The 12,684-nt window shown below is 49.0% G+C and overlaps 2 protein-coding genes across 2 annotated transcripts in view; one reads left to right on the top strand and one right to left on the bottom strand.

Moving 5' to 3' along the window:
- Positions 1-2,987: 2,987 nt before the first annotated feature.
- Positions 2,988-6,113, bottom strand: Samd10 (sterile alpha motif domain containing 10). Its single transcript, XM_041641773.1, has 5 exons — positions 5,879-6,113; positions 4,366-4,547; positions 4,110-4,281; positions 3,606-3,746; positions 2,988-3,474 (listed from the first exon to the last, which is right to left on the bottom strand). The coding sequence occupies exons 1-5, from the start codon at positions 5,967-5,969 to the stop codon at positions 3,452-3,454; spliced, it is 609 nt and encodes a 202-aa protein (XP_041497707.1). The 5' UTR covers positions 5,970-6,113; the 3' UTR covers positions 2,988-3,451.
- A 1,619-nt stretch (positions 6,114-7,732) lies between these two features.
- Positions 7,733-12,684, top strand: part of Prpf6 (pre-mRNA processing factor 6) — a 61,426-nt gene continuing 56,474 nt past the window's right edge. The window contains exons 1-2 of the mRNA XM_041641811.1: positions 7,733-7,895; positions 10,407-10,575. Of these exons, the coding sequence (XP_041497745.1) occupies positions 7,825-7,895; positions 10,407-10,575 (240 nt within the window). The 5' untranslated portion in view covers positions 7,733-7,824. The remainder of the gene's footprint in view (positions 7,896-10,406; positions 10,576-12,684) is intronic.

Genomic DNA, 12,684 nt, shown 5'->3' with positions numbered 1-12,684 from the left:
GGAAGCTCTAATAAGAGATGAGCTATCACTTGTTCACAGCCTCCATCTCCTAGTGAGGAACTTAGCATTCAGGACGGAAGAGAGGAAAACTGGGCTTTTATTTGGTAACCACAATACCTTTGCTCTGGTTCCATCTGTTTTTTTTTTTTTTTTTTTTGAAACAGTGTCTCCCTGTGTAGCCCCTGGCTAGCCTGGAACTCACTTTGTAAACAAGGCTTGCATCAAATTCAAAGATCTGCCTGCTACTGCCTCCCGTATGCTGGGATTAAAGGCACTTGCCATCTCTTGCCATTTCACCAGGGTGTGGAACATCAGAGTGTTGATGGGGTCAGTGTGCAGACTGAGGTACATTCAAGGTCATCAGCTTTCCCTGTATAAATCTGAGTGTTCACAAGTGTGATATGCCAGTACTCACAGATTAGTATGTGTCTAAGTGACCATGTGTGTCAGGTGGCAGTCGTGTGTAGGCATCATAATGCCATGGTATATCTGCATGTCTCCTAGGTAAAGCTGATGCTCCCCTGTGTTTAGTATTCAGGGCACTAGATGTCAGGGTGTGTGGGGTGTGTATAATATATCCAGGCTATGAACATCCATGTGTAACTACGTGTCAGGATTTAAAGGGCTGATTTTTAAACATTTGTGTGTGTGTGTGTGTGTGCGCACACACAGAGGCCAGAAGAGGACATCAGATACCCTGAAGTTGGAGTTACAGGCAATTGTGAGTTGCCTGAAGCAGGTGCTGGGAACTCAACCACTGCAAGAGCAGCAAGTGCTTTTAACCACTGTGTTATCTCTCCAGTCCCAGCTCGCTGTAACTGACTTTTGTGTGTATCTAGGTGCCAAGTCATTCTGCAACATAGTGTGCTTATGTGCACCACGTGGTATACTATGTCTTGTGTGTTTGTGTTAGTGGGGGATTATGCATTAGTATCTGTGTCCTTGGGTAATTATATCTGTGCATATGGGGATGTTATAAATCTTTGTAGGTATCATTGTTTCTGACCAAATATGCAAATGTGAACCAGGCGGTGATGGCACGTGCCTTTAATCCCAGCACTCGGGAGGCAGAGACCAGCCTGGACTACAGACCTAGTGCCAGAACAGGCTCCAAAGCTGCACAGAGAAACACTGTCTCGAAAAACAAACAAAAAAGGATGGAAGTGTGTTTGTATGTATTCAGGCATGTCTGCGAGCTGTGGTGTCACTGTGTTTGTGGCTCATGCCTCTGTGTTCTTATTTTCATGTCTGATCGTTGTGTTCAGGATGTATGCTTCATATGTTATGTATGTCAGGGCTGTCAGGCCTGGCTGAAAAGTGAGCCCCAACAGATGACAGTGTTAAATTTCTAAACCTGTAGTGATATTTTATATTGGGGGGGGGGGAGAGTCTTTTTAGATGTGACTGAAGTTCTTGAGATCTGTCTGGATTACCCAAGTGGACCCTAAATTTAAAGGGGATATGTAAGTCTGAAGAGAGTGATCACAGAAATAGATTAGTGATGCAGCTTGAGCCCAGGAATACTAGACAAATACAATAGATAAGGATTCTTTACTTTTAGAGGACCTCTGTTTCTGTGCTGGGAATCAAATCTAGGCCTGGGTCACAAACCATGTCCAAGCTTCACTCCCAGACTATGAACCAACATGAACCCACTGTTACATCAGCTCCAGAGAGCCTCATTCCATGTACCCAGGCTGTTGTGTCCCCAACTGGGGTAACATCCACCTCTATGCTAAGAGGTGTCCTGGAGTTACCAGGTAGGTCTCCAGAATGTAACACTACTGCCCTCTAGTGGTTCTATCTGTAGGCATTGTCCTAGACACCCCTTTGCACCTCAGAGATCCAACACCTGGTGGCATTTCAGAAACAGATTTATTTCTGATTTTTTTTTTTTTTTGGTCATAGTATAAAAAGGTGACCAAAAAACCAAAGAAGACAGGACAGGAGCATAGGGTAGAAAAGACAGAGGAGAGAGAAAGGGGGCAGAGAGAGAGAGAGCGAGAGAGAGAGAGAGAGAGCGCGCTCTCTGGTTGCAAGAACAAGGACTGGGGAATTCTAAAAGCAGGCAGACACAACAAGGTGGCCCTCCCATGGGTGGAAGGCATACAGGATGGGAGATGCCAGGTCAGTGGCCTAAATTAACAATAATGAGCAACCTTGAATTGAGGCCAGCTTCTGGCACACAGAGGGGACTGGAGGCCAAGCATCAACTGTCCCTGAGATTTTAGGGTCCCTGGGAGAGTTAGCAGATGGCAGATTGAGAGGGAGCTGCCAGGGACATCCTTGCTATCCCTCTTCCCTGGCAGCACTACTGCCCAAATACCCAAGGAAGAGTTGTTCAGGTGTCTGGTGACACCTGAGAGGAACAGCCCTCCATAATTTTCTTGGAAAAATTATACAGGCTTTCTTGGGAAAGCTGTAGAGAGGTGTGCGTGTATGTACACATGTTTCTTCAAGGTGGTCTCTAAGAGCCAGAGAATAGGGAAGATGCTTAAAAGCAAGACTCCTTCAAAGGTAAGGTTGAGAACATTGCTGAACTGGTGGGCTATGCACGGAGCCACCTGTACAGCACTGGAATCTATGCTGTACAACATACTGACTTTGGAGCTTGAGCATCTTGGACCCCTCTCAACTTCAGTTCTCATGAGTGGATAGGATATGCTGAAGTCTCATAGTCACTGAGTGACACACATGGCATCATACCTAGCTGGGCTGATGACCATCACTGTGGACAACAGGTTGGGCCTGCTGTACTCTGAGAGGGTTAGGGAAGGAATACACCTGAAAAGAGAGTCAAGAAAACTTGTCAGCCGGGCGGTGGTGGCGCACGCCTTTAATCCCAGCACTCGGGAGGCAGAGGCAGGCGGATCTCTGTGAGTTCGAGACCAGCCTGGTCTACAAGAGCTAGTTCCAGGACAGGCTCCAAAACCACAGAGAAACCCTGTCTCGAAAAACCAAAAAAAAAAAAAAAAAGAAAAGAAAACTTGTCCTGCTGTGTGGCTGACCTGGACGTGCCTGGGGAAAACACAGAATTGAAACACTTAAGGGGAGGACTCAGGACTCAGAGGATGGGGGATGGTCACATGTTGGAGGGAGCATAAATAAAACAGACTCCTTGGGAGTCTGGGGACATTCAAACCCCACGCTTGCTCCAGGCAGCTGCCCTGTTTGCTGCCAGCAGCACCAGGGGGTGGACCTGGGCTTGGATCCCAGAAGAAGGGTCTTCAAGGAGGCAGCAACCACCCACCCAGCCATAGGACAGAACCTATAGGGCCTCTCCAGAAGAACCTGGAGCTGGCAGTCCTGTCCCCTCCCTGTTCACAGGGCTAAGTTTAGCCACTAGGGTATCTTGCAGGATCCAAAGGGGCTGTAGGGCCAGCTCTGCCTCATCCTTGGCTGTGGGCTCTGGTCACAGTGTTGGGGTCTGGGGTCCAAGACTAGGCAGCAGCTAGGACATGTTTCCAAAGGAAGCTGTGGGATGGATAGGAGGGAGAGTTGGATTTCTGGTAACACCCCAGGATGGTCCTTACCAGATGCCCCCAGCCACCCTTCTATGGTCAGAATAGTTATCCTACACCCTCAGCCTAGTTCCTTCCCCTCACCTTGGCTGAGCAGCTGCAGGCTCCGCCCCTCCTCGCGCACTTGCAGGTGGAGCACCTGCTGTAGCACCTCCTGCCTCTGGGCCTCTTGGGTCAACCCCATTCTCTGCAGCTTATCTGCATTCAGTCGAAGCAGAGCTCGGCCTAGGGAGAAAGAAGGAAGAAGGCAGTGAGGCAAACAGAGGCTAGGCAGATAGGCCACTTGATAGACTCTCCATCAAGATAAAACAAAACACCGAAGACTAAGAAAGCAGAGCAGATTTTCAGGGGTTCTTAAAGGCAGAAAGGCAGAGAGAAAAACAAGACTGATCAAAAGATAGAGGCCAATCAAAGAAGCATTAAAAACAGAGCAGAGAGAGTGGGAGAGGCAGAGAGACACACACACAACAGAGACACAGAAAAGGGGCTGATTCAGAGGATACAGGTGGAGACAAAGCAGACCAAGTGAGGTGGAGGCTCTCTCTCTCTCAAGCACCCTGGTCCTCCCTAACCCATGACCCACCATACCAGTGATGGCATGCTGGGAGAATGCCTCGACATAGACGAGGTAGTTGTGAGGACAATGCTTCTTGAGCCACTTGCAAACATCCTGCTGGCTCCACAAGACCACTGGCCTCGTCAGACCACCCAAGGAAGGGCTTGTATGGTACAAGCCATAGTGATCAGAGTATAGCCGTGCCTGCAGGTGGGGAGGAAAGGTCAGCAGAATGAAGGTGATCAAAATTGAGAGCAAGGGCTAAGATTAGGTGAGGTAGGTGGGTACCTGGGGGATCTCTGAGCCCGGCTGTTGAAGGAGCTTGATTGGCCTGCTGCTGGATACCCTCTGGCTACGGGAGTCATGCCAGGTGAGGCTGGTGCCTGGTGTCCGAGGCAGGTGGCAGGGAATGTTCTCAGCCGACACTGTGTGCTCTAGGAGGGTCTGGCAGAAGCTGAAATGGGCAGTGGCTGTATGCAGGGATTCCTAGTCAGAGTGGTCAGGGGTAGGCTCCTCTCCTGTGAGCCATCTTCCTGACAAGTAAATCCTTTCTCTACCAATGAGTGGGTAATTTCTCCTCTGGGGGAATCTCAAGCCCCTGAGGTGGAAGAAAATGTGCAAGAGTTGTCTTCAAGACTTCTTTCAGAAGATAAAGTGGACATGCCTTTACCTTTATCAGCTGATAGCTCACTCTGTCTCTAAGGGTGCTTCGATTAGAGGGTGCACTTCCCAAGCCAGGGGAGCCATCATCAGGGCTGCCCTGACTTGCTTTGCCCTTGTCTTGCTTAGGCTGACACATAAGCCTCCCACACGTCATTCAGGACCAGGGTGTATACACACATTTTGTCTTCAACAGTCACTAACTATGACTCATTGACAGCAAAGTTTGAACTTTGGGGGAAAGTTCCTGACAACAGGAACTTGCCAGACACATACTTGATTTCTCTTCCGTGTGGCTCCTGCAGGGCCTACCCCAGAACAACGAGTGTGAATGCCAGCTGGGACTGGACTGGTCAGCACAGATGTACTGAGGACCTTCTTCCCCACTAATTCATTGCACTTGTTAATGAGTTTTAGAGTCATTTATAGGAATTACTACTGACATGAGTCTGGGGATGACCAGTGTCTGGATCCCTGAGGCTTGCCCAGATCTTGGTGCACAGAAAGCACCCATAAACACTTTATATGGACAGATGACTCTATGTGGTAACTGCAAGCCAATAGAAGAAAGAAGGCGGGCTTAAGAAGAGTGTGGCCACCACTCTGAGGTAGCCTGTAGTACTGTAAGACTTATTCTAAGGGAGCAAAGTCCAGGGAATAATAGGCTTTGTAGTCTGAGGGCTTTTCAGAGCCTTCCCTGGACTTCCCTGCATCTCATAAGGGAAACCAGTCTAACGTCTTAGCCACAGCCAGTCGCACCTGCCAGGGCTGCCCAGGCCCCGCCTCTTTCCTCTCTGCCCTGGGTCAGGGTCTGTTTTCCCCAATATCAACCTCTGAATTATATGCCTCTCCGCCCCAACGTTAGGGTTTGGGGAGGGTTTTCTCTGTGTGAAGTAAAGGGTGATCAGAGCGTGGTGTCAGCTTTGTGAAGAAGCTCCTGCCAGTCATCCCCACCCCAAGTCAAGGCCTGAGACTGACCGCCGCCCTTCTGCCCCCGTAATGCTGGACAAAGACTTTCCCGTGGTGGCCGCCCCCGTAAACCCTCTGAGTCCAGCCCCAGTGTTCTTCTTGGGCCCCGTACCCCTCCCGCTCCCACCCAACCGCCCACGATATTCCTGCTCCTGGGTGCATCCCAGCTCACCGTCCACATCCGGGCGCTCCCCGAAGCCTGTACGCACAGCCCCGGCGCGAGCTCGCGGGGGGCTCAGCTTTGACCTCAGCTCGGTGAACATGGAGCCCGCCAGTACGCGGCTCGGGTACACGCCCCTCGCAGAGTACTAGGCGGCCAGTGCGGCCGATGGGCAACGCGCACCGCGTCCCTACCCGCCGGAGCCGGCCGAGCCCGAGCCGGTCTCTGCGGCCCGGGAGTCTGCGCGGCAAAGCACCTGCCGCCCAGCCCTGGGCGCAAGGCGCGCTCCGGGAGCTCGGAGGTGTATCGGCGGCGCGCGGGGCTGCGAATGCTGAGGGTGTCCGCCAGGGCAAAAGGCGTCCTTGCGGACCTGGGTACGACTCCGCGGACAAGCCTCTTCTGCAGTGTACTGGAGGGTCTTTGTAGTTGGCAAGCGAGGAACTGTCGGTCCCCTCGGTGTGGTAACGGTGGGGGCCCTCACCACACCTGTGGCCTCGTACTTACCGTGTTCAGCCAAGGACCGGATCAATCTCTCCCCAACACCCGTGTGTCCTTATTCATCCCTTTCAAAAATTTTATGAACGTTTTGCCCGAATGTATATGTCTGTGCACCATGCACGTACCCGGTGCCCAGAAGCATACATAGGTTCCCTGCCACTGGGGTTATGGTCAGCTGTGAGCTGCCATGTGGGTGAACCCTCTGCCAAAAAAATTAAAATAAAATAAAATAAAAAAAGAGAAGTGCTCTTAATCACTGAGCTGTATCTCCAGCCCCATTTGCTCATTCTTTACTGGAGCATTCTCTTTTCTTAGACCCACTTCCCAGAGACACTAGCTGACTCGCCTGCGGGCCACTTTGCTTTGAACCCCAAGGGGTGCTACGCCTCTCTGTTGAGCCCCTGAATCAGGCTCAGTTCCCAGGGGTTCAGTGTTCGGAGTCAATCCTGTTCCTAAGAACTTGAGGCAAGAATGGTTGAGTCAGTACTCCACTAAAACGCAGAAGTCTGGTTGCCTGGTCCAGCATAGCCTGTAGGCCATAGCAACTTGCAGTTTTTTCTGTCTGCCCCTAGAGCCTGATGCTCTCCCCAGGTGTGGGTGGTGTAAGAAAAGTAGGGCAAAGAGGCAGATTCTATCTCAACAGGTTGAGACTGCTTTATTCAAACACTGAGGGGCCCCAACCAGGAAGTTACAGCTATTTTTGGGATTTAACTGGGGGCAGGGTTGTTTTCCAAACCCCTGGCAAATTGCTTCTGCAGGTAGAGCCCACTGTCCCTGGATCTAGGCAATTCTTTATAGCTTGGGGTTATTGCCCAGAACAGTCTGACCTGAGGCTATTATTACCCAACAGGAAGGACTGACATTGTCTTGCAGGTAGAGTTGCACAGAGGCAGAAAATATCTGTGTAGAGTACAGTGGTGCGCGTCTACTCAGGTCACTGGGCACACAATCACTCCCAAGCTTGTGACGCCGGCCCGCAGTCTCTCGACGGTCGGTGGCCCCCCAGTACAGCCAGACAAGTCGGAGTCCTGGTTATGTTCGCTCAATCAGTCTTCTAAGGCCAGGCGAGTACGTGGTTAAGCCTGCACTGGGACGTTCCTGAGCACTTGTGTTAAATGTTGGGCTCAGGCCGCGTTCCGTTCCTGGCACTGCAACAGAACGCACGACCCTTCCGCCCGCCTAAGCGGCCCTCTGCGCTCTGATAGTTAGTGCCTTGCGCGCTCGCGCGCACGCGTGCTCGTCTTCCCACAGCAAACCCACCCGACCGCCACGACCGGAAATGCCTTGCAAACCCACATCTTTGACTTCCGCTGAGGCTCTGAGTGGGCGGGGCTTGTCGCGCTCTCATTCTCTACTTCCGGGGCGCGGGCGACGTAGTGCTTGCATCTCTTCCAGCTGCGACACCGGGAGGATTCTGTGCCTTTTGCCGCGTACCTGCTCCTTGGCTCAACAACACCACCATGAACAAGAAGAAAAAGCCTTTCCTGGGCATGCCCGCGCCCCTCGGCTACGTACCTGGGCTGGGCCGGGGGTAAGGCAGTGGGCGGAACTTGTACCAGGACGGGTGGCAGCTCGCTTTAGGCCTATTGAGAACTATACTAGTGACCACTAGGGCTACGGAGAGGGACCGCATCTCAAAACAAAACAAACAACAACAACAACAAAAAAGTGCCTGGGAGCTGGGCGGTGGTGGCGCACGCCTTTAATCCCAGCACTCGGGAGGCAGAGGCAGGCGGATCTCTGTGAGTCCGAGACCAGCCTGGTCTACAGAGCTAGTTCCAGGACAGGCTCCAAAGCTACAGAGAAACCCTGTCTCGAAAAAAACCAAAAAAAAAAAAAAAGTGCCTGGGAGGCAGGGCGCAATGGGGGAGGTGGGGGTAATTTAGTATCTTTGAGTTAGAGACCAGTCTGATCTACTTAGCAATTCCCAAGATAGCTAGGTCTACCTTGCGAGTTCCCAGACAGCTAGGGTTACTTAAAGAAACCTTGTCTCAAAACAAAAACAAGATTAACGTTCATCGCGACATAGTCCGGTATAATACCTGCCAGACACAGTGGCCTTTTTTGTCAGAATAAGCGGGTCCATGAGATCTAACTGCCACCCTGAGATGTGACTCATATTTCAGGGATTACGCAGGGGTTTGAGCCTCAGTGTTTTGGTGTTTGAAGTAATATGCATGAAGCAAGTTGGCTGTAAGGAGCACTTAGTCTGCTGTGTATAGTAGGAGAGTGCTACCCCTTTATTCCTAAGCATCTTTTTCCTTTAGGACGTGTGGCCATAGGTCACCTGTTAAAATTCTCATCTCTCGGGACCGGGATGGCCTATGCCTACCAACCAAAGGGCATTGGGTGAATGAATAGCCTACTCCTTTATGCATTTGATTAGACGTAAGTCTCTTGGTTATACTATTTAGATAACACCCATCGTCGGGTGACCTGAATTCACTAGAAGTGGCTTGTTGTTTGTATCAATAAGCACACAAAGAGGAACAGAAATCAAGAGATACTCAGCAGTGTAGCATTTTAGTCAGGTTTATAAACAGGATTTTGAAGTGTCAGATTTGGGAGAAGTAAAGAAAAGTGGAATTTGTGCCATGGGGTGGTGGTGCATGTCTTTAATCCCAGCACTTGGGAGCCAGAGGCCAACCTGGTCTACAGAGCAAGTTCGAGGATAGTCAAGGATATACAGAGAAACCCTGTCTCAAAAAACAAACAGAAAGTCGAATAAAAAGTCAGGTATGTAGCTGGTGAGATTGCTCAGCGGGTAAAGGCTCTGTCAAGCCCGAGTTTGATCCCCAGAATCCACATGGTAAAAGGGGCGAACTGATTCTCTGATGTTGTCTTCTGACCTCTACACACGTGCCAGGTCACACACACTAAATAAATAAATAACAAAAAGTTTTCAAAGGCAGATGGAGGTGTAGCCAGGTGTACCATGCCACAGCCCTGGGTTGATTCCAGCGCCTTGCTCAACATCTTTAATAAAGATAGAAGGGAATAGACTGAGGTGGCTCAGCAGTTAGAGCACTTGCTACTTTTGTAGAGGACTTGAGTTCCATTGCCAGCACCCGCATTACGTGACTCACAGCTTATAACTCCAGTTCCAAAGGCTCTGGTAACTTCTTCTGACTTCCACAGGCACCTGCATGCATGTGGTGTGTATAAACACACAGTTCACACACATACACATAAGTAAAAATAAATTCAAGAGGAAAAGATCAGTTTCAGTGAGGCCAGAAAAGAAAGGAATCCAGAATAGTGGGGTTGACCGCAAGGAGCTGGAGGCTGCGGGAACCTTAGCGTTAGGATAGAGCTCCCATAGTTTATCAGCTACTTTTTATTTTTAATCTTTGTTTGGTTTTGGTTTTTCAAGAAAGGGCTTCTTTATGTACCCTTGGCTGTCCTGGAACTTGCTCTATAGATCAAGCTGTCCTCGAACTCACAGAGATCTGCCTGCCTCTGCCTCCCAAGTGCTGATATTAAAGGTGTGCACCACTACCTGGCTGCGCTATATTGAGGGTTGAAGCGGAGTAGATTGGGGACAGGGATGTTAAACGGATTTCTGGCTGTGGCAGGAGTTGTGGTCTTGAGCAATTTGGGTATGCACAGGATGGAGAGAACTCAAAAGGGAGAAAGATGATTGTGTAGTGTCTCTTACGGAATGGCTGTTAATGGCTGATCATCCTGGAACAGCTGCAGAGTGCATAAAAGGAAACTCAGTTTGGGCCCGGATGAAAGTGGAGAGGTCGTGCTCAACAGGCAATTGGAAATGCGAGGTCAGAACTGGAGAGGAGGGACTTCTGAAGGCCTGGGCAGTGATGTGGAGGAGAAATGGAGACACCTTGGGGTGAAGGAAGCTTTCTCTCACCTACTCATTGTCGGTTAAAAGCAAACAAAGAAGACCAGTATTGGATAAGCACTTCCTTAGTACTAGAATCTTTGGAGGCTCCCAGAAGCGTGAGAAGTGACGTCACTAAACAGTGATCAGAAGGAAGCATAGGATCAGGTCACTCAAATAATGATGTCTTTGGGCTCCCTTCAGTGCCACTGGCTTCACCACTCGGTCAGATATTGGGCCTGCCCGGGATGCAAACGATCCTGTGGATGATCGCCATGCCCCACCAGGGAAGAGAACTGTGGGGGACCAGATGAAGAAAAACCAGGCAGCTGACGATGATGATGAGGATCTGAATGATACCAACTATGATGAGGTGATTTTTTTTTTTGAATGGCTTTTAAAGCTTCCTTCCTTCCTTCCTTCCTTCCTTCCTTCGTTTTCTGAGATGATTTATTTGTGTAGCCTCAGCTGACCTAGAACTATCTCTGTAGCCCAGTCTGGTCTTGAACTCACAGAGGTCTATCTGCTTCTACTTCCTGAGTGCTAGCATCACCACCTGTCTGTTTCTGTTATCTTTAAGTTATATGTATGAGATTGTGTCTGTGTACATGATTGCATGTGCTTGAACCTTCTGACCTGGGTGCCAGGAACTGAATTAGGAGCCTCTGATAGAATAGTGTGTTTGTTTTCCCCCTCCCCGCGTTTCTCGAGATGAGTTTCTCTGTGTAACAGCAAAGGGAGTAGGTAAACCAAATTCAAGGTGTATGAAAAACTCTTATGGAGGCCCAATACCTTGTAAGCGAATTAAAGACTATAACTTTTGTTTATTGTTTCCAGACAGGGTTTCTCTGTGTAACTGTCCTGGCTGTCCTGGAACTCGCTTTGTAGACCAGGTTGGCCTCAAACTCAGAGATCCACCTGCCGCAGCCTCTCAAGTGCTGAGATTAAAGCCATGTGCCACTGTGCCCAGCAGCAGTATGTATTCTTAACTGTTGATCTGTTGCTCTAATCCCCAAAGAAATAGTTTAAATTTTTTTTAGAATATCTTTTATTTATTATTTGACAACTGCACATGTGTATACAATCTATTTCGATAATTGCTCCAGAGCCACCCCAGCCTAGTGCTTCTCAACAGGTCTCCCTCCCATTTTCGTGTTCTCTCTTTTTTTTGGTAACACGTGACGTCCAGTTAGTGCTTCCTGTTAGAAGACTGGCTGATCTTGCTAGCTTTATCTTGTGCAGGTAGCAACAGATGCAGTGTCTGTGCTACACCTAGAGGACAGCATTTCACAGCATCCTCCTCATCCCCTGCTCCTAAATTCTTCCTAATTAATGCCCTTCCGTGCTCTCGGGAATGATGTAGACGTCCTGTTTTAGGTATGAGCGCTTACTGCAGTTTTTTCTTTGCACGTTGACCATTTGTTAGTTTCTTCCTTAACTGTTATCCACTGCCGAAAGATTTTATGGTAAAGGTTGAGAGCAGCACTGGTGTATGGTGTGAACATAAGTAGAAGGCAGTTTATATATCCATTAGAAAAGCAGTAGAGGTAGGCTCCTCCCTGGGGCCTGTGACCTCCCAAGCCGTAGGCTTTTCTGCAGGTTTACAGACCCAGGCATGAATTTATTCCAGTAGAGCAGGCCTCAAGCATTTGACTCTATTGCAACCATGGGTCCATCTTGCTTGGAGGGCCTATATTGTAGATTTCAAAGTTAACTTCTGGGTAATGCTATTAATGACATTTCTCCCTCAGTGGCCTGCATAGCCCCTTCAGGCACTATGAAATCTAGTCAGCGGAAGGAAGTTTCAGGTTCCAATTTGACTGGAATTTTCTATGTGTTGCATAGAACCACATGGTGGCTTAGAACCATCTGTAATGAGGTCTGGTGCCCTCTTCTGGCCTGCAGGCATATACACAGACAGAATATTGTATACATAATAAATAAATATTAAAAAAATAAAAATGCTTTTAAAAAAAATTATGGTCTTCATTTGAGAGGCAGAGGCAGGTGGATCTCTGAGTTCGAGGCCAGCCTGGTCTACTGAGCAAGTTCCAGGACAGCCAGGGTTACCCAGAGAAACCCTGTCTTGAAAAAATAAACAAAAATTACAGTCCTTTAATTAGCTTACAAAGTAGTGGGTTTCCACTAGACTTTTTCACACACCTTTACTTTTTGGTTAACCAACCCCCTACACCTCCTCTCCCTTTTCCCCGCACCCACATTCCCAATTAAATCTTTAAATTCTAATATTCTCTGTGTTCATATTGTATTTAAATACTTTACACATATAAATACAACTTTAAAAGTTTCACAATCAGCCAGGTGGTAGTGGTGCATGCCTTTAATTCCAGCACTCGGGAGGCAGAGGCAAAATCTCTGTGAGTTTGAGGCTAGCCTGGTCTCAAGAGCTAGTTCTAGGACAGGCTTCAAAGCTACAGAGAAACCCTGTCTCACTCTCCTCCCCCAAAAAGTTCTACAACTT

This window comes from Microtus oregoni, unplaced genomic scaffold, assembly GCF_018167655.1.
Source record: "Microtus oregoni isolate MIOR12 unplaced genomic scaffold, Mior012 000071F_ref0000514, whole genome shotgun sequence".
Lineage (NCBI taxonomy): Eukaryota > Metazoa > Chordata > Mammalia > Rodentia > Cricetidae > Microtus > Microtus oregoni.
The sequence above is the reverse complement of the archived record's forward strand: the minus strand, read 5'-3'. Positions and strand labels throughout refer to the sequence as shown.

Coding starts and splice junctions, on each gene's coding strand:
- Samd10 (XM_041641773.1), bottom strand. CDS start 5,969: ATGTTCACCGAGCTGAGGTCAAAGCTGAGCCCCCCGCGAGCTCGCGCC. Junction 4,548..5,878: donor GGAGCGCCCGGATGTGGACG/GTGAGCTGGGAT, acceptor CCCTGCATACAG/CCACTGCCCATTTCAGCTTC. Junction 3,475..3,605: donor CCTGCAGCTGCTCAGCCAAG/GTGAGGGGAAGG, acceptor TCCATCCCACAG/CTTCCTTTGGAAACATGTCC.